Raw genomic sequence first — 26,115 nt, 5'->3', positions numbered from 1 at the left:
TTCAAAGCTAAGCAGTCAACACATAACAAAGTGCATGTCTGAAAAACAAATAAGCATTAGTTCTCCTGTGTTGAAAATCACAAGCAATCTCCACATTCTATATATGTTATGAAAAGTATTTGGGAAATATCATGGCAAACACACACACAAGATCTCTATAATATGGGTGGCACTTATTACTTACATGCCAACTAGAGGGTTTTAAGAATAATTTATTCTTTTCACAGTAGGGATGGTAACTTGCAATGCTTCCCACTAAAATCTTGAAACCAAATTGGGGACATGTCTGCATACTCAGATTTCAAAATATTTCTCATTCAGATTACAGTTATTTGGTTTTAATTTTTTAATCTAAAATATTTGTTATTCAGTGTTGTATGTGCTATCTATTTTCAGTGCTCAACTACAGAATTTTTCTCTAAATACTTATTAGTCAGTACTGTATGTGCTACTTATTTTCAGTGCATAGCTACAGAATTGTTTCAGCTTAGTATTTATCAGTCAGTACTGTTTGTGTTACCTATTTTCAGTGCATAACTACAGAATTTTTTTTATTTTAGCACTTACTAGTCAAGTTGTGTATGTGCTACCTATTTTCAGCACAAAACTACAGAATTTTTTGTGTTAATATTTATTAGTCAATATTGTATGTGCTACTTATTGTCAGTGCAAAACTACAGAATTACTAATACAATTTTCTTAAAACACAATAACTTACAAGGCTTCCACAGACATAGTTGAAGAATTTTAGTATAGTAATTCTTATCTTGTTTTTATTTGTTACCACAAACTTGTAAACCAATTGGATTCACCGACAAAAAAAAATCTGTGGGGGAAAAAGGGACAACTGTATTTTCAAGAAGATAAATAAGTGAGGTCAGTAAATTTATTTACACTACTACAATATATAAAAATCAATTACAGTGTTATACTAAAAGTACAGTATTGTTATAGCATGTAAGCCAGTAAGGGAAAATATAAAAAAAAATATCTACAGTATACACTTGTTACTCAAGATGATGTCTAGATATAAAAACTGCAAGGTTCCTTGTTTACAAAAAAAATTCAGGTCACTTGCTCACTTAGATTCTAAAAAAATCATACATGATGGTACAGTGTGTAAAATATAAGAAAAAATTTAATTTCCTTCTTGGGCCCTTTACAGGACATATACGCTGAAGACAAGTGTGATTGATCAAATAAAATATTCTGATATGGGTTGATAAATTTAAAAATTCTTTTCTTCAGCTTGTTATGCATTTGCAAAGCTTTCCACAAACTTCCCTGGCATTTCCTGGTGGATTAGTGCCATCAACAAAATGTCAAAATGTTAAGATATGCAAAATCCTCTCAAGATTCATACATCTGTTCAAGTTCTTGTGCAAGGATAGGTACTGTCACAATTGAGAAGCAAGCAAAATATGAGATTTTCTGAACAGGAATGTCATATTAATTAATGTGAACACAGTGAAAAATCTAAGTCTGTTAAGCTGTAACGATATGAATGTTCACATGAATGATAGATTTACAAAAATAAGTAGTAGGTGCCAGTGTTTACAAAGCAGTTTGCTAACACACCAAGAAAGCATAAAGCTTGATACAGCAGAATCTAAGTTTCTCACGGCCTTCATTCCATGTGTCACATAAATATCAATGTACTTCTGATATTAACAACTTGCTGTTTTCAAGTTATAAAGTCATTAAGAGATAAGCCCTGTAGTTTTGTTACAGTAATGTCAAGATGTATGTATTTTACTTATTTGAACATTAAGCGGTTAACAATCTTTTATAAATTTAGTAAAAACAGAGTAACCAGCAACTCCTAGTATGAACGTGAAGGCACGAATGAGAAGCATGAGAGAATGTGAGTGAGAGACAGAGAGGAACTGTAATCTTTGACATGACTACAAGTCCTGATCTAATAAACAGGAAAAAATGCTGCAACTGTATTTCTTCAAACCCCATCACTATACAACACATGGGTGGTTCAGTAGTCTGTGGTAGCAAACTTTTCCATGTGTACCATTAGCATTACTTTTTTTAATTCGGTGACTAATTCTGCAGCAAAAGAGTTCATCTGGAGCTTAATACTTTCCTTGTGCACAAAGAACGTTAATGAATAAAAAAAAAAAATACAAAACTAATATATCTCTAGGAATTCCTCACTACAAGGGAAATCATTGGTAATTCAAGCCTACCATATGCCAAACTGAGGTAAATCTGGTGCAAACAGAATACATTCAGTCAAAATTATAATAGCTTCCACTTTCGGCTTAACATTCTGTTGCTTATTTTCCTCTTATGACCCTTTTCTTTTGTGAAACTGACTAAAGGGTGGACTGTGAGAGCAGAGGCCTTGTCAGGAACATCTCTATTGGTTTCCTGCTCCACAAACTCCTGCAGAAAGAAAATAAAATTTTAAATCATACTGCTTTATATATGACTGGTTAGCTGTCAGATTTAGTTATTCTGGACGAAAGAGTTTAATGTCATTCTCCCAAGTATATACTGTATTCCACCAATGTAGGAGCTACTCACTACATCATGTCTAAGCTTAGCAAGCAGAGGCTATAAACTGATCTAACTGGTGGAGTTGGGAGAAGGGCATAATCAGTAAATTAAAATGACTGTGTGATAATACAAGTGAACAAAACTCAGGAAAAACGTGCAGCAGATTTTCACTGGTGTCCGTGAACACTAGATAAGCAAAGAGCAAAAAAAAATGGTAGCATTTATAGACAGACCTATAGACAGTGAACCAACAGAACAGATACACAAGAGAACACATAAACATAACAAAGAAAGCACCAGGAGGGGTTAACAAGAAAGGAAATCCTCCATTGGCTCATTCAATACTAAAATGGTTGATAAGTAGTTAAGGGTAAAAAATAAAAATATACAAAATACTGTAATCAGAACTATGAAGTATAAATCCCCATGAACATTCACCACACTACGACTTCAGAGCAAGATATAATGAAAAATAAGGGAAGTGATTCATTACTTGCACCAGCAAATTGAAAAACATGGTATGATGTAAAGAATTTATAATCTGACACTTTCTTCCACTTCTTACACTTACTATGAAGAAAACAAGCAGGGATCCTCTACGGAAATGCTGCCTGCTCAGCAGATTCTCAACCAGGTGGCGCTAGTGACAAAAATTTCTGGATTTTCTCTGGCTGTGCAAAATGCCAATCACAGACCAGTCATTTGGCCCAATGTGTTTTGATTCCATGTATTTTTCTTGTAAGTAACTAATTTCCCTCACTGAAGAACTGTTGCAGCTGTTTGCTCAAGCACTGAAGTCCTGGGGAGCAACCTTAAACATGTAATTCCTTGCAGCTTATGGTGTAGACATGCCTATGGACATTTAAAAGAAAGTACAGTACATATTAGCATAACCAACTATCATTACAGAATTACAATGTCAAACAGCAATCTCTATTGACACCAACATTAATGGTTAAATACACATAAACACAAGATAAAGTCAGAAATTTTTATAAATTTAGTGGGTGCAATCAGCATCATATTTTCACCTATTCCACAATAAATGTGATGGGGGATAAAGATTCACATTTACTTCAGAAATATAGTGTCCATGGTGATATGAAGGCTAATATTTCAACAGAAGGGCATTGCACTCTAAAGGAAAAAACAATAATTAATCCCTTTCCTAGGATTTTGTTCAGTTTGAAAAATTAAACCATTGAGACATACCTAGGTCAAAGTAGCCCTCTCATATCTGCTGGGTGTTAGTAAATAATTTTAGCTGATTCAAGGTGTCAGCTAAATCAGTTGAGTGGTTGTGACTCCCTTTCAGTAACAAAGCACAGGTGAGTAAGTTCTTGTCGGCCTCCATGGTCTGCAGATTTAGTTTTCTTATAATGACAATCATAGTAACTTTGCACCTGCCAATAATAATAATAATAATAATAATAATAGCCCTTTTTATCATCAAGATATCTGATGAAGATGAAACAACCAACTTACTATATAGGGGAAGAAACCAGTGCAGTGTAATGTTTATGGATATATGACAAGTCATACCAAAGACAAATCACAATCAATTTAATTACCAGCGATAACCCGCTTATGGAAATGAGTGTACTGAATTTGACAGACATATCACAGAGTCTTACCCTTTACCTGTCCAATCATATTTCAATGTGAGAGACATCCTTCCTGTAAAGGAAATAGAGGATGTAGCATAGCCCTACCTTAATCATGTCAGCCACTTTTCACTTTGAGTCATCATTATAACTACTCAAATTAGTTATTATGACGGAAATTTGGGTTTGTTGCATTTCTAAACCAAAATATTGCACCTGAGAACTGTATGTTTGCAAACGTTGGACAAATAAAAAAAGCTTAAAAGAATGAGTTTAAATTAGCCAATATGCTAAATGTTAATACATAAAAGCAGTTATCAAAAAACTGAATACACTCCCTTTTCACCAACATATGATTCTATCCTGCATTTTAAGTACATTTATTAAGCAGTAAAAGAAAGACAAAATCACGTAAAATTTAGTACTAATGAGCAATAAGTACTTAGATCTGCTTAGCAATCATTTCATATGAAAACATTGTACAGTATTGTGAAGTTATTTTTTATAACAGAAAGTGCAATTTGACCTCATTTTTAAGTAATTTGTTACCCATTAATGCTGTATGCTCAGAAATGTCTTGTTTAAGAGAAAAGGTATACAAAGTAAGGAAAAATGTTTGCATTCCCTAAAATAAGACTGTATTTATAAACAACATGCATACAAATGCCCACAAGCAATCCATAGGTTTTACTATCTTACAATGCACGTAAACACTGTTACATTCATATTAATTTTTCTGTCAGCGTTATGTACTGTGATTGCCATCTTTCTCTTAATGACCTGTTATCAACCTGAATCTGGCTGCAAAGAACACACATTCAGATGTAAGTTCATACACACAAACACACACTGTACCTAAAGAAGTGTAAAACTATTAGAATCTCTGTCTCATATTTATGCATTAAGTAGCCTATAAACATATAACAATGAGAAAACTTACTACAGTACAACAAAATTCCTCTGATGCATCAGAATCTTGTTCATCCATGATTTTCAATCCAACTTCTGACTGCAAGACATCTGATCTGAACAATAGGACCTCAAAATATCTTGTTGCTTCTCTTCTTCAAAGAAAAGGTTCAGTTACTCTTCCTTGTCAACTACATCCTGTTTCACATTTTGATCAAATCCATTCTCCAATTCTTGCTCATAATCTGTTGAGATATGACAAATCATGTATGTACAACTTTAGATAGAACTTATACAAACAACATAACAAATGACATGTATCTTCTTCCTTTATTTAAGCAGAGCCACATAAGGGACATTGTACTTGGGAATGATTTTGCTACAGACGTTTTTCAAATATCATTCAGCTCAGGCAAAGTGAACTCCAAGGCTTAAGAGCACCTGTGAGTGCTACATTATACACTCCAATGGCAGTGAGATTTTTTGCCTCCAAAACATTCCACAGAAAACCTGTATTTACATTACATTTGCTACATGTTTTAAGTGTCTTGCAGACTTCTGAATGCCTACGTAACTTTAACTCTACACTGTTAATCTAATGGTACAATTTAATGCAAATAAATTCTTATGCTATAGCATATTCCAGGCAAATCTAAAACTCAATTCAGTGTCAATCCTCAAACATGGTAAACATTTCACACATAAAAAGAATGGATCCTTGACCATTTTGTAAGACACACTGCAATCTGTCTGCTGATGAAAATATACAACAAAACACTACACAGAGAACATAACATTCGGGATCTGTTATTACAACTTAGCATCACCTCTACTTTACCCTAGAGAGGATTCAAGATTTCAGTTATTAACCTTTCCCCTTCCCTTTGAGACAACAAGAGCACTAGTAACTATAAAGGTTTGCCTGATGTACTAACACCCTGACTACCCTTACCACACATTCTCAAATAAATAAAGGTGAAGTAAAATTATTCTGTATTCTTTGCTGTCTGCCCTACCTTTTTATTTCCATCACCAAAGTAGGTGTTTTCATTTAATATTCATTTCTTAGAATGTGTTCAACAGTAAGTTCTTGCCTTTGTCATTATCAGTGGCAATTTATGTCAGGGGTTACAAATTCATTAGTTCTCATTTTTCCCCCCCAATATTCAGTGTGAGTGCCTGATACAGTAAGTAATTTATCCATCTCACACAGCAAATTAACTAAGCAAGACAAAAGTATGACTTGAATGAAAAAGGATAACTCAAAAGAGTAAATATTAGTAATGGTTCTAGGTAATCCTGCATGAAAAACCAATTCTGGGAACTTCTGGGCTGTAAACAGGTGTGGAGAGAAATGAATTGGGAGGCAGTTATCTGTTATGAACCTGTGAATCCAGGTAGAACATGTGCAGTACTACTGCCGCAATACTCCTGTGTGTTAGACAAAAGTCTGCAGTAGTCAGGACATCCAAAAACCACTAAAGTGGGCTGTATGAGAATAATGAGTTTGTAGCAGAAAAATAAGGCTACTATCACCAATTAGGTTACTTGGATTTATGTGGATACATGTGCCTCTATAGCTTTCTAGTCCATCCAAGGAAGAAACAATTTATAACCTTAACTGGTGGTCTTTTACAGAATGAAATGATCTTGTAAGTGAAGACTGATGTACACCATATACTACCGATAAATTAACACAATGACAAGAAAGTGACATACTCTTCAGATTTAAAATGTAACACAGCCAAGATCTACAAAATAAAGTGGAAAAGGACCAACCTATTTCATTTGTCTGGTCTGATGGCCCTTCCAGTTGTTTCTCTCTCTCTCCCTGTAAGACTTTTGTTTTGGTGTTGATTGCTGAGCAAGCTGTTTGAGAAAGCTTGGGAAGATTGAAGGGATAGCATCCATTGATAGCTTAGCCATCCCTCCTCCATCAGGACACACCATGCTACCTTTCTTTATAATATATTCGAGGGTGAAATGCTCCTCGCCTATGGCATCACCATTAGAGGGAACATAATCTTTCATATCGATAGCCTTCATCCACTTGTCACAGAGGTTTAGGTCTTTGGGAAATAGAAACATGGATATTCCATTTCCTGTGGAGTTGGAGTCGCAGCTAGGTACACAGCATGACCAAGGTATCTGCAAGAAAGGTGGTACTGTATTATCTATTACAAAAAACATAGTTTGCATGATAGAGGCATTCTTATGCAAAAACAGTAAATAAAAATTAATATACAGTAACTATTAAACAGCAAAAATAATTCTTTAAATATGAACACCATTCCCATAAACTTCAACACTTTCTATCAGTACTCTTTGACAAGTGAAAAATTATGTGACTGTTTAACTTGCCACAAGTTCTTGAAAACTTACAAAATCCTTTAATTCTTTCTAGATATCTATGGTAATAACATATTAAAACAGAAAAAGTCAAATTTTTTTAATAAAGTAATTTGAATTTATCCAAGATAGACAATCACCACCTTTTATATAAGTGGGACCAGAGAAAACAGGTGGTTAGATGATGATAAGTGGTAGAGTGGCAGGGTGCCGACCATGTCAGTAACCTGTCCCTTTGCTTCACCATCAGGGATTACACAGGTAGAATTATGCTAAAAGGCTCTAGCTTGTACATCCAAAGAAATTACAAATAATCTTAAATACCTGATATTTGTTCCTACATGAATACAAACCATTGCCTTTTATATAGATTTACTTTGAAGTTGAGAGGACTGTATCTCAAAACAGGTCATGAAAAATGAGTAGGGGATAAATTACTCCTGTAACCTCCTACAGAACCTGGTATAAGGATGCAGAGGTTGATGTGGCCCTGAGCCACTGAGATCTTTGTCTGAAAACTTCACCTAGGAAAATTCAGGAAGATCCTGTTTTTTTTACAGGGTTTATGAAGTACAGGTTGGTGGGTAACTCCATTATTCCTATGGAGGCAAATCATAAAATAATGGGTCCAGTTGATAATACTGCAACACCTTCGAAGCATAAAGTGGTGTTAAAGGAGAGCAAAAATGGTGAGGATACCCAGTGCAGAAGAACATAAAGCAACCACACACTTATTCATCTCCTACACATCTTTGTTGCTTAATCACAGCTTCGTTGCTTGAAACAACTTCCACGCTGAGTCAAGCCAAACAATCTACAAAAGAATAATTTTCTAATAAAAAAAGTCAATCACAGTCTGATGTAGAGTTGTAAAGACCTCTACACGGGGTAGCAGCTGAAGAGAAAATGCTGGGTTACTTGGTTACTGATGAATACAAGAAGAATATCTTGCCAATCACCTACATTCCACCAAGCTTCAATGATTGCTTGCAGCTTGCACAAGGAATTCTCCTAAATCAGAGGCTCTTGTCTGTATTATCATTGGATCAAATCACTTTGGTTAACTGTCTCAAATTAGGACAACGGAAACAATTTCTTCTAACTGTACTCAGTATCTCCCAAAACTAAAGTAAGGAATATTGTGCATATAATGCTAAATGGGAGACAATGGGCCCACACTGAGAGTTAGAACCAGGTATGCAATGTTAAGTCAGGATGAATTTCTGGAAATTACATTTGTTAGTTACAGCATTCTAAGTCAGATTAGGATGGGGTGAAGACCTGGCCCTCATAGTTTAGATAAAGTACGAATGAGATACATCCCTGTCTTCTACTTTACAACTTATTGCACTCAAGGTTAGGTTATAAGTGGAGGTCATGTCCTTGCACCCTCTGTTAGGTTGGGTTGCATCCCTGTACTTGACCTTGTGATATCTTGGTTCTTCATGATGTTTTGTGACTGCTAGATTACTGACTCAAATTTTATATTTTTCATGCTGCTTATCTATGCTTTATGTATGCACTGAGACCATTCCATCCTAATTAGTGCCCTTTTCTTGTTTTAGGTTTCCCAGACATTAAAAACCCCAGTTTCCCACCAAAGTATGCCCGTAAATGTTATACGTATGGGGCTCAGGATAAACAATAACGAGTAGTTTACAACAACAATAATGGTCAGAAATACATAAAACAAAGGATAATCATAAGTAATACTAGGCTAGGCTACAAGAATCATATGGCTTAAGGTAAATTTTTACTTTAACATCACAACCATTCTCACATGCGCCGTATTTGGTACCAGTCACATGGGAATAAATTTTAAAACATATACTAAAGTTAGCGAACTTCTCGTTGACAGTAAATTTGTGATCGAATTAATATGATTTTCGTAGCCTATAAAGCTAAGTAGGCTATAGGCTAGCATATTAAGCTAAGGAGACTTGAGATCACAGCATAAAAACCCAATATCAAGTTGGTGTTTTAAATTGAAATAATACCTAGTTTGCTGAGCAAGAAATTATGAAATTACAATAATATTACAAAGGTATATTCGATTCGTACCTCAAAGTTTTGAGACTTGGCAGAAGAAAGATGAATTTGGTCGTCTGGCATTCCCAGTCCGAGTAATGGAATGGTCCATTCTTCAGCCGAAATATCCAAACTGTAACGACTTCGCCAATCTCAGTGATATGCCGAAGTCACCATCAGGAGAATAAAGACCAGACTTGGTGTGGCTTGAAGGCACAATCCCTTTCACCGGAGAAACCTTCGTGCTTTAATCTGTCAACCCACTGACTCCTATTTTACACGGGGAAAACGATGCCAAGTGATTCTGGTTTCGTTATCAAAAGTGCTCTTGCATCCTTCTATCTTGCAATAATTAGGCAAAGCTTCTCCACTGAAAAAATTGAAACTGTAATCGTCATTGCCATCAACAGGAGTTTGACAGATCAGTGTTGTTTACATACAGAGCTGAACCGATGACGTCACTGGTGTTCTATTGGTCAGCTGCTCTGGCGGATCATTCAAACTGGCTAGTTTTCGGTATTTTCCACAGTGGTCCTAACTAACTAGCTGAATGTTTCTGCAAGAGTTTACTGTAACTTATACTCTATTATTATGGTTGTGATTAATTTCGTAAATTATAAGCAGTAACCTTCATTCTTATATTCTTTGTTTGCAATATATAGGACTACTTGATATTCGACAAAAATATTGATTTTAAATAATTTTTTTACACTATCTGCTTAATATAGACTGACCATACTCTGGCTTCATTGAGATCATATATTGCATGGCACGCTAATTGAAATAGATACAATAAAATTATGGAAGGTGCTCCTTATCTAGAACCTAAACTACTTTTTGGAATTTTTCCGTGTAAAATAAAAATGTGATTGTGACTAACATTTCTGAGTGCATTCTTGCATGTATATCATCCCACCAAGTGTCACTTTGCAGAGAAACTAAACATAAATCGTATATATGTTGCATTTCATTTAAAATTCATATCTTATACTGTACCAACAAGAAATGCATGTGGCAGGCACAAATAATTTTCCAGTTTCTGACATTAAAGCTCAAGACTAATTATGCATTCTTTTGGTTAAAACTGTTTTATCTTTTGCTTTTAATGAATATTATAAAAATGAACACTTAACTGAAAATCGTGGCTAACGTTTACATGATTATTTGTAGGTTCATATATGGTAATCACAGTGGTTATGTCTATACTGTACAGTGTGCTCAAACACGAATATTGCACGTGCATATAAGATGTTTTAAAAATGAAGCAAAATATAAAAAAAAAACCAATAAAATTAAATGCAAATTGTACATGGGGATCACTTAGACCAAAATGCCATGAGCTTAATATGTGCAAAAATCTAGCAAGTTCTATGACAAAATTGTGTACAGTAACTGACAGAGAGAGAGAGAGAGAGAGAGAGAGAGAGAGAGAGAGAGAGAGAGAGAGAGAGAGAGAGAGAGAGAGAGAGAGAGAGGGGTGCATTTGTAGATAAAAATCTTGCCCCTTTAAATATACTTATCATTAATTCCAATATCTGTTATTTAACTGTTGATACTGAAGCAACACAACTGATTTGCAAAAACCAAATATCTTTCATAAGTAAGTCTCTTCTATTCTTCAGTAATATAAGAGACTTGCCTTTTATTTGTGAATACCAATGACACCCAATAAATGTCAAATATGTTTTCAGAGAACAGCAAGTTCTCATCATAGGATTTTCTATTCCTGTAATTTAATAAAATTTGTTATTTATATCTGGAAGCATATTCCGTACCTTGTAATACTGAAATATGGAACATGAATCTGGTTACTGCCTGAACTCCAGTGATTAGCACTTACCTTGGACAAGAGCCTGTGCTGGCATAATGCCAGCTTAATCTCAAGCAAATGAACTGCCAGTTAGTGCTACATTTACAGCATATCAAGTTCTTTTCTGGAAGATTCTGAAAAATAGGTTATCAAAGTTTTTTCCTGGATAGTACATGCAGTATGAAAGATCAACTTTTACTAAAGATTTTACCATTAATAAAAACAACTAATGATTACTAACTTTAAGAAACTTTACTTTAACAAAGTTAATTAGAAAATCAACTACAGTACACTAGTTGGAAACTCATAAAACAAAATTACAGTACAGTAGTTTTAATTTCTGGGTTCATATCAAATTGAGGCAATCAAACATCTTGGTGTATATTGAAAAATCCAGGTGGTTTCTAAATCCTTTATTTCTTCAACATTATAAGTTATTTAACCTTTTCAAATCTAGAAAATATTACTAATTATAAAATATGTGTCCAAGACTTATCTAACACTATCTTTCATATAATATATATAACTTTCTTTTGGTCATACATTAGGGTGGTCACCATGCCGGTCTTGACAACAAACTGTTTTGAGTATGTTGCAAGAATCCTCAGCACTAAACCACTGCATACGCTGCAACCCTATGGTACAGCAAACTACTACTTTTTGTTTTTCAGTCCCAATTTATTACACAAGAAAAGAAACTAATTTAACTGTGAAGATACATAAAGATGTACATCCTACAAGATGAAAATCAATCCGCTCACAGTTTTTTTTTACAAATACTCGTTACTGAGCTGAAATGTACATTATGAACGTGACAAAAAACTTATGACAAATAACATAACAGGACTTGTGTAAGAAACACTTTACCAGATCTGCTTTACACCAAAATATCTACTCGATATGCCAGGCAAACGAGAATTCTCTGTGGCTACCCTCAAGTATGTGTTTCTTCGAGACCCTATCACATAAGTTGCACAGATGAATTCCAACAAAACTTACTACAGAAGCTTGAAATCTTCATATGAATGAAATGACTATATTCTAGGGACTGATTTACAGTTTTCAACCTAAACTATTAGGCTTCTATCAAAAAATTTTTAATAACAGAACGTAGTCATCAGGTATGTGGCATACACACATACCACACTGGTACAGCATGGGAGGAACACACTTTTGAGTTGGAATAAAATTTTACCATCTATAAAATGCTACCAGTCACGTACAAGTGGCCACACTACTATTCTGTAGCCAAATATTGATATACTCTTTTATCTTCCTGACCATTTATTATCAATATTTGATGTTTAATTAATGAAATCATGCAACTATATTAGAAAAACCTAAGTGATTGGAGATTCATGACAAAAACAAATAGCAGCCCAAAACCTTTATAAAAACCAAGTACACAGTACTCTGCTCATTCAACAAATGATTGACTTTTAAATATAGTTTCACAAACACTTTGTGAAACGTGACTATGACAAGTATCAATATCCTTCCTGTAAATGCCTGCAGAAAAACCTGATGATCTGACTTTATAAAAGGTTAATTTAAATTAGATGATCTAATTTTCACGGCCTTGTTCTTGTCCTTTTCAACGACAAAGGTCAAGTGACAATACCTGAGATACAGTTAACAACAATGCAGGAAATTTTGAACAGGTGTGACGAAGAATTGCTGACATTCACGGCTGGAGTGCATTAAGAAAGTTGTACTACAAATGAGGGAGTTGCCGAGATGTGACATTATGAGACTGGAATATATGCTGAAATCTCAAAGACTGAAACGGCTGGGCATTTGATGACATGAAAACTAGAGCACAGAAAGACGAAAGGCAGTGGAAACTGGCATAGATGAAAACTTGGACCTGATGGGAATTTAGTCAGACCAGATACAAGGGAGAAGGTTATCATAAATCAATCTTATGAACAAGGCAGAAGTGAATGCAGCTGGGACTAAAGGAACACTGCACAAGACCTTTAGTAACATACCACCTACAGCAGGCCAGGTGAGGCACATTTTAAGGTGAAATCTAGCCTTATCTAGGAAAATCTTAGTCTTCTCTGTCAAATACTCTCAACTCTGGGGCCTGTCTGAGGACCACAGATACGTCTCAGTTAGAGGGCTTAGGATGAGAACACTCTTTGTCAACACAAAGCAGCTTGTATATATAAAAAGTAAAAGATTTGAATCCGTGTCTCCTTAATTTCAACTGATTGGTCATCATCGAGATACTCATAAGCATTCAGTATTCCATCTAAATCTATATCTCTACTTGGTTTTTTCTTACAAAATCAGTCAAGACGTGTGAATTGAGTAGCTGTTCTTGATCTACAGTGCTTGTGTCATGCTGTTGGGACGTAGACTTATGCACTAGTATTGCAGTGATAAAGTTGAGACAAAAAGAAGTGGTGAAGGTGGTAACTTGCTGCAGTAATCATTTATTAGAGATCTCATATCAGCTGCCAAGCCACATGTGGTGAGGTATGCAGAAAAGTACTCTGGGTAGAAGCTGCTTGTCACTGCACTGATGACAAACTCCTTAAGGGGATGCTGGAGTAACCTTAACCATGGACATTCTGAGTGGTACCAAGTTCTCACATAATGCCAAGTATATAAGAAGAGACTTCACATTAAATGCAAGAAACTAAAAGGGTAAGAATTATCAAAACAGTTCTCAGTAGCCGAATGCTGAGGTAGGCAGTTTTTTACCAAGGGAAGAAGGAAACAGTCCCAGAATGAGAGCATTTGACAGGTGGGACAGGTGACTTCAAGGCTTTTCCCACTGGTGTCTAGTAGTTCTCATTAAACACCAACAATTATCTGCCCTGAACTAGGTAAGAATACCTAAGTAAATAGTTGTAGAGTTGAGATTAGTATTGTCACAGTATTTCAATACAATTCTTAAATATTTAGTACTCTTATAATTTTGTGACTCTCACCTGCTTTCTACATTACTTCACTCAACTGTTTATCACATCACATCACTAACCAAGTGTAGACTGCAGTGAACATGTATGTAATCCAACACTTCTTTACATTTATGTGATCCAATACAGGCATCTAACCATAATAGCAGGTTGTCGTCTGTAGGAATGTACCAGTTCTTTTCACGAGGATCTTATTATTTACAAAATAAGGACTATAGGTTTATGATTAGAAGACATTCTGGAGCAGAGTTCTTAGGCTTAAGATTTACATAGTCCTTCCATTTGACAGGTGTCCCCATAGTCTTTATATAACAATAACTCCTCTCCTAAGGATAAAAACCTTGTGCAACTCCAGGTCATTCTTATAAAAACACATCTGTTACTGTGCAACTTTCATAACAATCTTAGAAAAATGAAAAACAATACATACTGAGAACAAGTGAGAATAAATGTTGATCTTAGTGAATTTTGGATCTAACGCAGCTCTGTCATACCTGCCTCTTCAGCTTGATGAATCTGTAAGCTTTAGGGTAAGATTCAGTTAATGTTCAAGAGCTCTTGACGTGGCTTTTGCTCTTCACATTGTAATAATCTTGCCCTAGTTTTCTCTTCATTTTACATCATACTTTATCACAAAAAATACGAACTGAGTTACATCCAAAATTTACCATTCATCTTTCACAATTATCAGCTGCTGTAAATGAAAAATATTCCTTGGATTTTCTTTTATGCTAAACCATGGGTTTATAATAGAGATTTGAGAAGACACCCAGATTAGCTCACTAACATCAACTATCTGCCTGAGAACATCACAATAGAATTTGGCGATGAGTAGTTTGCTGGCACACAGCATCTATATTCTGAAAGGCACAGCCATCAATGTGCACACCCACACGACAAACATGCTGGTCATTCAAAAATCTGGTTGGGTACACAGCAAACTGTGCAATGTTAACTTTTGAAAAATTTCTCTTCTGGGGGGAAGAAAAAAAAAAAAAGCTATAATATCCTTCTATATCTTAATTTCCAATACGAAATACTATAAATACTGTACTCTTTTTAAAACTTTAAATATCAATTCAAACATTCTGTAAAGCTTTTTATGCTATGCATGCTTCATCAAAGGCGCCTGTGGACAGTGCTGTCAGAATTTGCAACACCCTTCTGCAACACAATGACTTATATATGAAATCATCTTAAATGAAAAATTCAACTTGATAAAATCTATGACAAAACACTACAACTGCTATGACCTGAAAAGATAATAACAATCATGTTCATACTTAATTTTGATATAATTCAGTCATGAGAAAACTCTCAATTTGGTTTCTGATCTGAAGTTCAATTTCGTGTCGTTGAATGTCATCGTATTTCAGAAACGGAGAAAACCATACACCTTCTAACAACAAAAATCACTGCCTTATAATGCATTTATAAAAACGGTTATCTGAACAAGATAACTCACATCAATGTTTTCAGCAATACAATGCTTCCTTTAAATGTACATTTTACAACTCTTGTTAATTGTTATCAAATGCAATTTATTAAAACTTACTATATAAACACAACAGATAGCTAGCTAAAAGCTATTCAGTATATAGTAGTAATATAACATTAGGGCTTACCAATAAAACATACAGGTACATATTGGTAGGAGCAATTCAGGTACAATCATCCATTCTCAGCTGCTGGATGCCTTTTGAAACCGTTTCTAACTCACGAGGTTTGGATGACAAGATTAACCCTTCATCCATTGAAGCTGTTAGATTTTCCATACTACGAGAACGAACTAAAGTATTTCCGGAACTGGCATTCCCATTTGTATTAGCTCCACCTCTGTTGAGACCAAATCCCCTTTTACTCGTACCACTGCTGAGGCTGGTCGTTCTGAGTCTATAGGACCCATTACTATAAGAAGAGGGCATATCACTGGTACTAGGAACCGAGGTATTATTTTCGTAAGGGTGAGTCCGCACTCTTCTTCTCCGGGAAAAACACTTTATCACTCTTTTGGAAGAAGGTTCTTTAATTCCATGACAAGGAAGTTCATAACCAGCCTTAAAGCTTGTTATGAAGGTGGAGTTCATTTTCAACACTTGAAAACCTCCGAGGTTGGTGTTTTCTTTCTCAGTCGTGGTATGTGATGAGCCAGGGCTCTTGGGACTCTTTTGGGAATCCCAGCAAACACAAGATGGTCCTGGCTGGTCTATGTTTAGCTTTTCCATCCCGTTTTTGAGACACTCTTGTAGGTACTCTTTGCGACTTTCTGTAATGGCACTTAGCATACCTGAAAAGGAATTAGGCAGCCTAACTCAAAACTTTGTAGAGCTTTTAAAGAAACTAAAATCATTAAATGAGTATTCAAAGGTACCAACCTTTTCTGTAACATGTATTTCATCCACGACATTTAAGCCTTAATTTCACTCTAAGGATTACTATTAACACAAGTACTGTACCTAAAATATATAAATTACTATAACATTACTAGCTTGAAATTGATGTGACATCCAATAATCATATATTACAGTTACCTTTCACTAAACTTTATTTGCATGCATACATCAAAAAGGATATAATTAGATAGACAAAAATATGGAATGCATAGCAAACCAATCTGTGACAAGAAGCAAGGGGTCTTGTAAGGTAAAGAAATATAACACAGTGTACACCTAAAACAACACTATATTGGAATCTTCCAACATTGTTAGTTATCTGTAATTTAATAAGTCCTACAAATTACAACCCAGTAACAGTTACGAAGATGCTAAAGAACTGGTAAATTCTTACTGAATGGCATAAAAATGTAAATGGTTACACAAATCTGCAGGAAACTTTCAAGGAAGGTGGCTAAAAGCAAACTGTACAATACTGGTTTGTACATGAAATGGCACTTACTCATTTGGTTTCTGAGTTCATTATGACTTATTGCCACATGTACTAAACTACTAAGGTCTGTTGCATGTTTTAGTAGTTCTTATTACATAATACAACATACTTTGGCAAAATGAAAAAAATGTTTCTAAAATGAGCAAAAGCTCTGGAAAATACAGAGAAATTAAGACAGAAAATATATGAGAAGTAATTAGGGATTTTAAATGAACAACATGCACAGGATATACAGAACATACCAAATTCGTCAAGAGCCTTGTTTAAGGCGATGATGTCATATAGTTCTCCTATACTGTTAGAACTCATGGTCATTCCTGAAATAAAAAGAAACAAAACTTATCAAAATTCATCTGCTTTATTCTATCATACTTACAACTTTTGGGCTTTATTTATTTATCTAATTTTGTAGACTGCAAATACACAATTTATTGTGCAACATACAAACACCAAAACAATCCAGTCTTCTACAATTTCAAAATTATTATGAGGGTTGCAACAAAGGAAAGACTTATAATATTCGAAAGTCCTTCCTACAGTTCTTTGACATATTTCATCCACAATTCCAATAAAATCATCCACGAAAAGTTTAGTAGATTCAGAAAGCACCACATTGTATAAAACTTACATTGTGAACACTGTTTTCATACAATGTGGATTTAATCTCTTAGGGAAAACACATTTGCAGTCTTTTGCCTCAATATCACTTAAATGAAAATTAAAAAGAAGCAAAAGGTAGAAATGTTGCAATGATTGAGAATGAAGAGCTAGAAAAGTTTTATTCCATGTTAGTTTTAGTTAAGAGGTGAACTAATAGAAATACTGTATATTTTTAACACCTCCATCTGCATAACCTTAAAACATAACTGCTAACTTCAACTGGAGTAATGGTAGACAAGTAGGGATAGAGAACTAAACTGTAACGAGTGAGATACTTGCTACCTCTTCTTTTCCAGGGGAATTTCCACTCATTATTACATTGCCAGTTGTTAATCTTGAATGGCTTTCTTTCTCAGACTTTGAAAGACAAATGCTATGGTGGAATAGCATCTACATTACAGTTTAAGTCATCTTAATATCAAAAGTTATTTTTAACTAATTTTGCATTCAGTAGGGCTAAATCTGAGTCAACAACAGTGTGAAAAATACACAAACCAAATCCAGCTAGATAAATACATGTTCCTTGTCAAAAATGTTTTAATTAATATATATATTTGTCATTAGAGATGGGCCTAATGATGTTCTATTTTTAAAAATAATTCCCAAGCTGGGTTAGGCTATGTCCTTCTCTTGATCAAGATACCAACATTCTTATGCAAGGTAACCTAGGCCAAAATTTCTTTAAATAATACACAATCTCAAGCACAGCATAACCTAGCCTAAGTTTCAAGCAAGCTGAATCCCAGCCTAAGCTTAACCTAGTTTCTAAGCTTGCTAACTAAACATAGCTTAAGGCAATCACAATATTTGCCTAAGGAAGCCTGTAGCTTTATTAAACAGGCTATAGACTAATCTGGATAATAGCCTAGCTTCGGCTATGCACTTGACATAAAGTATACTTACATAAAGGAAGGCTAACTTATACAAATTTAGAATAGGTTAAGATTAAATATAGAAAATTAGCTAGTCTGGCTGAATCAAATATATTACAAGAGCCCCTTATTTAATGCCAAGGCTTAAACCTACACAAAGCTAAGCTAAGCACAATTATTATTAAATTAATGGAAAAAACCGGTTTCCCTAATGCTGTTCAAGCTAGGCAGGTCAGCTCGGGGCCAGACCGTTCCAAAATGTCCAGGATAACCGAAGCTTACTGGTTCGACTCTCGAAATTAGACCAGCCTAAAGTAGCCTCGCCTAGGCTGGATGTTGGAAAGCTCATAAGAAACACATCCATTAGTCTTATGCAAACAAAATGTTCATTTTAGGAAGACATCTTACATCCATGGGTGAGAACGGAGACGGGCACAAATTTGACACTTGAAACCAACACTTGCTCCTCAGCAGACCACAAAATGGGGACCAAACTCAAGTTATTTCTAAGTTGTTTCGGCTTTTTCAAACACTTCCCTTCCTTCAAATACGCAAACTTTGATTTATTATTTATGGATCATTTATCTTTTCGTGTATCCACGTCGGTATGTCCCATGTACGAAGCGATACGATACTTACATTTTACAAGTAATAGATTCGAGGGTTCAAGGCCGTATACTCCATCATCAGCTGTAGTAAACAAGGAGTTGCCAGAGGGCTCGAATTGAGTTATCGTACACAAAATGTAAAAAATCTCTTCCGTTGAAATCATGAATATCACTTCATATTATAACTAGCAATATATTAATAAAAACACTAAAAAAATTATAAATATATTTAAATAGTTTAAAATTTATTATCAGAGACTCTTATATAACATCAAATAAATTTTTCAGTGCCAAAATAACATTGCACGCGTAAGGTAGTTATCGTACATTTGTACCCCCGAAGTAAACATAACATTGGTGTTTCTGCCCCTTGCACCACGGGAGGGGGCGCGCCCACATTATGACCGCCACATTCAACATATCATACCATTATTCATATTCTATGCATATTTATATGTAAATGTACATATATATACATATATATATATTATATATATACATACTATATATATATAAACAGGATAAACTATGAGGACGAAAGTCCTGAAAAGCTTGTAACTTTTTTTTTCTATAAATCTCCGTTAGATAACTCTTATTAATTGTATTACAGCACAGAACAATTGTGCAAGTCTGATGAGGACAGATAGTCCTGGAAAGCTTGTAACTTTTTTTCATATAAATCTCCGTTAGATAACTCTCATTAATTGTATTAGTGCACAGAACGACTGTGTGTGTGTGTGTGTGTGTGTGTGTGTGTGGTTCCTTTCTTCTATTAGTGTTGCTCTAGAGGAAAGTCAAAACAATGGTTACAGATACATTGATACTTTAACGACCAAATTATGGACAAACTTCTGCAGGGCCATTAACAGCTCATCAAGCATGCTGTGGGCCCAGCGTTCGAGTCTCCGACCGGCCAATGAAGAATTGGTTCGGATTCCACAATAAGCTGTAGGTCCTGTTGCTAGGTAACCAATTGGTTCTTAGCCACGTAAAATAAGTCTAATCCTTCGGGCCAGCCCTAGGAGAGCTGTTAATCAGCTTAGTGGTCTGGTTAAACTAGGTATACTTAACTTTTTATATGCTGCCTATCATCCACCACTTCATTTACGCAAATCTTTTTACAACATCTGTGTGTCACATTTCTTACTCTTTCAAAATCTGATCTTATTCCACATTTACTGAGCAGCTTCAACTTTTTTCTTTGATATGATTCTAACACCCACACCTCACTTCCTTAAAGGAGGGATGGCCCAACATACCCTTAAGACATTCTGATCTTGGCTTCTAAAAGCACCTGATGTCTCTTTCCAATCTTTAGCACACACCCTGATACCTTTTTTGCTCCACTTATCCTGTGACTCACCTCTCCTCTAATCCTACAATTTTATATACTACCAATAAATGAATCATCCTTCTACTATGCATATTAGTATCAATCGCTCCACCTTTCTGGGTGCATTTTTATCCTAAATCTCCTTCCCTTGGAAATGTTTTCAGACTTTTCCACTAGTCTCTGCATTTTCTCTTCATAATCACCAATCTGTGGCGTATCCCATGCAAACATCCACTACTTCACATTCCATTAGTAAAGCATTTTCTTATTCAGCAATTTTGCACCAACAATTACTGTCCTTTTTGTCTGAATTGTTGCATCACGATTTCCATAGATATACTGAACCACCACAGAGGCATAACATACCTTTCCTTGTCTCAGACACACTTTTATGCTTAACCAGTCAATCTGCTGTCTTCTTACTCAAACACATGCGTCTCCTCCATCATAAAAACCTTAATACACTCTTAACAACTCATTTTCTTTACAAGACATCTTTAACAACCTCCATATTGCCTGCTTATCGATTTTATCACAATATTTCCATCGACTTTCAAACTTATGACATAGTCTTCTCATACTAAATACTTGATATATATATATATATATATATATATATATATATATATATATATATATATATATATATATATATATATATATATATATATATATATATATATATATCTGAATCTGAATCACGAAAATATGGAACGTGACGAATATATAAATAAGGAAATATATATATATATATATATATATATATATATATATATATATATATATATATATATATATATATATATATATATATATATATATATAATGCTATTATTACCTAACCATGCTTCCAAACCATATCTATCAACGTTCTTTAGGTCAAGGATAGAATCAGATTTTAGCAAGCTCTTTATTTGTACACGCTTTTTAGTTTTTCGTTGATTTGTTTATCCTATCTTTTATTTCGATTTTGTTTCACTTAAATTCAAAGTTCTATCTCTTCTCTCACACATGTGGGCATTCCAAGTTAATAATAATAATAATAATAATAATTATAATAATAATAATAATAATAATAATAATAATAATAATAATAATAATAATAATAATAATAATAATAACGTTTTCTTCTTTACTTAAAAACAGAAAACGGACTACCCTTACGTCACATTATTTAGATTTTAACGCGGATCTCACCCTATCATTTCCCGCTTAGGTGAGTTCACAAACACCGTTCTGTGTGTCGACAATGACATAATTATTATTGGGGTGACTTCACCCATCTCTCACCCAAGGTAGGCTACACCCTTCCAAGGCTACGATCCTTAGGAATCCTGTAGTCGATGTTAGAATTGAAGGATATCGCATAAGTGAGAGAATTCCTTTTACCTAAATAAAAGAAGAGGGAGGTTGCGTCTTGTGGGAGACTTCTAAATAATATTGTTGAAGTTTTTATTCGCTAAGTGAGAGAATTCCTTTTACCTAAATAAGGAGAGAGACGTTGTATTTTGTGGGAGACTTCTAAATAATATTGTTGAAGTTTTTATTTGGTATATTAAAGGAATCAGAATTGATTTTCAAATAAAAAAAGAAGGAAAACGAGGAAGTATGATATAGATTTGTATCTGATACGTGGCATAAGCTAATGTGGGAGGCTATGCAGTGAAGTCTGTTGTAAGAAATTCAATGGAGAAATTTAATGGAGAATATATATATATATATATATATATATATATATATATATATATATATATATATATATATATATATATATATATATATATATATATATATATATATATATATATATATATATATATATATGCTTTTGTTCTTTATTAGGCTTCAAAAATATTCTCTGGACTTTTTGTCGTCTATCGTATTTTACCTCACACGTTATGTAGGAGAAATAGTCTGTCTGCCTATATGTACTGTATATATAATATATCTATCTATCTATCTATCTATCTATCTATATGTGTGTGTATATATATATATATATATATATATAATATATATATATATATATATATATATATATATATATATATATATATATATATATATATATATATATATATGTGTGTGTGTGTGTGTGTGTGTGTGTGTGTGTGTGTGTGTGTGTGTGTGTATAATGTCTATATGTATGTGTGTTTGTGTACATGACACGGATATATTTTACAATACCTACCTTTGGATGCGCACACACCCTTCTAATATCTGCGCAGGTGACTTTCCAAACTGCGCAGTATTGGCAAGCTGCAAACAGAAGGGAAATATATATGATTTTCTCCTAAAAACTCCTCCACAAGCGTCTTCTCGACGTTAAATTTAGTAACATATTAACATGAAACTTGTCTAAAGATGGGGTATACGTTAGTCGACGGGTTATCTGACTTAAACTGAATAATCAACGAGTAATTAACATCTTCAAGGAATGATTTCGGCCGAACGATGTAATAGTGCACAAACCTGTTTTACAGGTCTGGAGCGTAAGCACACTCCACGTAATTAAGTATTAAGTACTGTACTTGTATTTATTATTATTATTATTATTATTATTATTATTATTATTATTATTATTGCTCTTCGACATATTATATATGAAGATTTTTTAGTTTGAATTATTATTATTATTATTATTATTATTATTATTATTATTATTATTATTATTATTAGCGCTGACGAGGAACACCGTTCAAGTGTTCGAAAGTTATTTTACATAGTAATATATTTACTATATAATTGTGGATTTTTATTACACAGATTGTTTTTCACGAAATTATTATTATCATTATTATTATTATTATTATTATTATTATTATTATTATTATTATTATTATTCAGCGGTAAAAGAATAGGTGAATTCTTTTTCATACTGTCACATAAACAAACAAACGCGTAGGAGAACTGAAGAGAAGGAACAAATTGCATAAAGAAATTCTGTAGAATAACCCCGTCTTTATTTACGTTATACTGACGCAAACTATATTTTCTTTCTTAGCGAGTGTATTAGCGGAGATAGGAAGGCAGTATTTTGTCGTCATCTTGGTTGGGGCGGGGGGGGGGCGGGGGCGGGGTGCTGGGCATGGAGCGGGCAAAAAGACAGAGACAGTAAAATTTGTCCGTCCGCACTTTTTCTGTCCGTCCTCAGATCTTAAAAACTGCTGAGGCTAGAGGGCTGCAAATTGGTACGTTGATCATCCACCCTCCAGTCATCAAACATACCAAATTGCAGCCCTCTAGCCTCAGTAGTTTTTATCTTATTTAAGGTTAAAGTTAGCCATAATCGTGCTTCTGGGAACGATATAGGACAGGCCACTACAAGACCGTTGTTAAAATTTCGTAGGCCGCGGCTCATACCGAGACCACCGAAAGATAGATTTATTTTCGGTGGCCTTGATTATATGCTTTAGTGGCTGTACAGAAAACTCGATTGCACCGATGCAACTTCGACGCATTTTTTACCTGTTATATATTGTTCCTTATCTCCGACGTTAAATCTAGTACTCTGTTATTTCCCAAATGAATTGTGGATAATTAGATCATAATTTACCTGAGGGAGCGAGAATTCATCATGGAAACAAAGAATTTGATATAAAATTCTTTAGAAAAGAATGCCACATTTCTCAATGTCATACGCAGATAGGGAATCCTTCATACATCCATATGTATATATATATATATATATATATATATATATATATATATATATATATATATATATATATACGTAAAGCATTCAGGTAAATATATATACTGTAAATTTATTTACAAATGTTTTCAGTTCGGTTCTGGATATTTTGAGAGGATAATTGAATTGCGGAGAGTAATTCCCTTAGACTTTTAGAAAACGCAGTGAGACACTAATTCAATATTTGTTACTGAACCGCTGCTTGTGATGGCTAGTCTGAATATCTAAGTTACTGATAGTATTTATATTTGAATATTTGTAATAAACATAGATGTTCCATGCAATACATATATATATATATATATATATATATATATAATATATATATATATATATATATAGAGAGAGAGAGAGAGAGAGAGAGAGAGAGAGAGAGAGAGAGAGAGAGAGAGAGAGAGAAAATCTACTGGTTATTTTTTACCAGATAATTTAAATTGTAAAAGTGAACAGTAGATTTTATATATATATACATATATATATATATATATATATATATATATATATATATATATATATATATATATATATAAATACATACATGTATACACATATATATATATATATATATATATATATATATATATATATATATATATATATATATATATATATATATATATATATAGTATATCTGCTTCAAAAACTATTACATACTGAACACACTGTTACGATAACCTGAAGATTTTGTGTCTATTTCAGCTTCGTATCTGTATGTGCGAGTGGGAATAAAAATAGACTTTTATCCTTATTCGTGGTCAAGTGGTTAAGGTCAATCTTATACTGACAGCGGATGCAGGTTCGAATCCTGCCAAGGGCGTCGGAATTTCTTCATCTGTCTTAGGTCTTAGGATTTTTTTATATATATATATATATATATATATATATATATATATATATAGATAGATAGATAGATAGATAGATAGATATGTGTGTGCATGTGTGCGTGTGTATACTTTTCTAGGTTTTTTCTCTTCCTCCTTCTCACTACTTTCGTACTTGAATATTCTTCCCACCAACCTATCTTCCTCCATTCTTTCCATATGACCGAACCACCTCACAACACTGATTAGTCTTATCACCTATGCCAGCTCTTTTATCACTTTAGCTTATCTCCACTTTTCTTAGTCTTTCGTAACTTCTTACGTAAACAATTTCATAAATAATCTTTGTTTGCAATCACTATTCTTCTTATTTCCTCATTTTACCATTCATTATCGTTATTCCTTCCGTTTAACTTTCTAAAATCACAAACGCTTCCTGCAAACTCAGATACAGGGGTTTTACAGTCTCTTTAACAGTAGCCCATTTTTCATCGATGAAAAATTTCGTTGGTAGTGACCAGACAATGGCTGATATCAACAAATCAGTTCTGCCATGGAGGTGTGGTAGTTAACCAATAAAAGATGAAGGGCATATACCCAAGAACAAGATCCAGTGTTGCCATAAGGCCAGCTTATACTAACAACAGTAACAAGAACATGACGTGAATCCAGTCCACTGACACAGCGGATGCCAGATACTTCTATAATATTAACTTGCCTTTGGGCACAAAGATTTATCTTGTCGGGAAATCGTTTGGGCGTTGAAGGGACGAGAATTCCAGACCAGCAATCAATCATACCTTGGGTTCTGTCTGGGTTCCATGTCACACCCTGTAGATGAGGGCTTACTGTCACGCCGCGTAGATTAGGGTTTACTGTCACACCCTGTAGATGATGGCTTGAAACGACTGTTGCCAGAATTGACAATAACTGATTGTAGACTGACTTAGTAAAAGACTAAATCTTTTTGATTTTGCGATAGATAATAACAAATGACAATGAGAAAGTAAGCATTCATTAACTTAACAGTTAAAATTAATTGGAAATAAGCAAAGGAAAGCAAATGAAAAAATAAATAGGCAAAGATGTGAAAACTGAAA

At 34.1% G+C, this 26,115-nt stretch overlaps 1 protein-coding gene and 1 long non-coding RNA gene across 5 annotated transcripts; both read right to left on the bottom strand.

The window, feature by feature from the left end:
• Window positions 1–872: 872 nt before the first annotated feature.
• LOC136825417 (uncharacterized) lies at window positions 873–11,371 on the bottom strand. Of its 3 annotated transcripts, XR_010849333.1 has the most exons (7): window positions 11,242–11,371; window positions 9,435–9,771; window positions 6,804–7,172; window positions 5,052–5,269; window positions 3,724–3,914; window positions 3,083–3,363; window positions 873–2,397 (listed from the first exon to the last, which is right to left on the bottom strand). It is a non-coding gene; the product is annotated as an uncharacterized lncRNA (long non-coding RNA). The 3 variants fall into 3 exon arrangements; XR_010849332.1 differs by lacking the exon at window positions 11,242–11,371 and having other exon boundaries at window positions 9,435–9,957; XR_010849331.1 differs by lacking the exon at window positions 11,242–11,371 and having other exon boundaries at window positions 5,056–5,269; window positions 9,435–9,957.
• Window positions 11,372–11,609: 238 nt separating this feature from the next.
• On the bottom strand, window positions 11,610–19,273 carry LOC136825416 (uncharacterized). 2 transcript variants are annotated; one of them, XM_067081799.1, is made up of 3 exons: window positions 19,199–19,273; window positions 17,270–17,344; window positions 11,610–16,428 (listed from the first exon to the last, which is right to left on the bottom strand). In XM_067081799.1, the coding sequence occupies exons 2-3, from the start codon at window positions 17,340–17,342 to the stop codon at window positions 15,803–15,805; spliced, it is 699 nt and encodes a 232-aa protein (XP_066937900.1). In that variant the 5' UTR covers window positions 17,343–17,344; window positions 19,199–19,273; the 3' UTR covers window positions 11,610–15,802. The 2 variants fall into 2 exon arrangements, with proteins under 2 accessions (XP_066937900.1, XP_066937901.1); XM_067081800.1 differs by having other exon boundaries at window positions 18,968–19,250.
• Window positions 19,274–26,115: the final 6,842 nt, after the last annotated feature.

This window comes from Macrobrachium rosenbergii, chromosome 37 (assembly GCF_040412425.1).
Source record: "Macrobrachium rosenbergii isolate ZJJX-2024 chromosome 37, ASM4041242v1, whole genome shotgun sequence".
NCBI classification, from domain to species: Eukaryota; Metazoa; Arthropoda; class Malacostraca; order Decapoda; family Palaemonidae; genus Macrobrachium; species Macrobrachium rosenbergii.
This window is presented reverse-complemented; position numbering and strand designations above follow the sequence as displayed.

What these genes read in the sequence shown, in the direction of transcription:
- LOC136825416 (XM_067081799.1), bottom strand. Translation starts at nt 17,342, where the DNA reads ATGACCATGAGTTCTAACAGTATAGGAGAACTATATGACATCATCGCC. An exon ending in CAAGGCTCTTGACGAATTTG is followed by an intron (nt 16,429 to 17,269) that starts GTATGTTCTGTA and finishes ATTCCTTTTCAG; the next exon opens with GTATGCTAAGTGCCATTACA.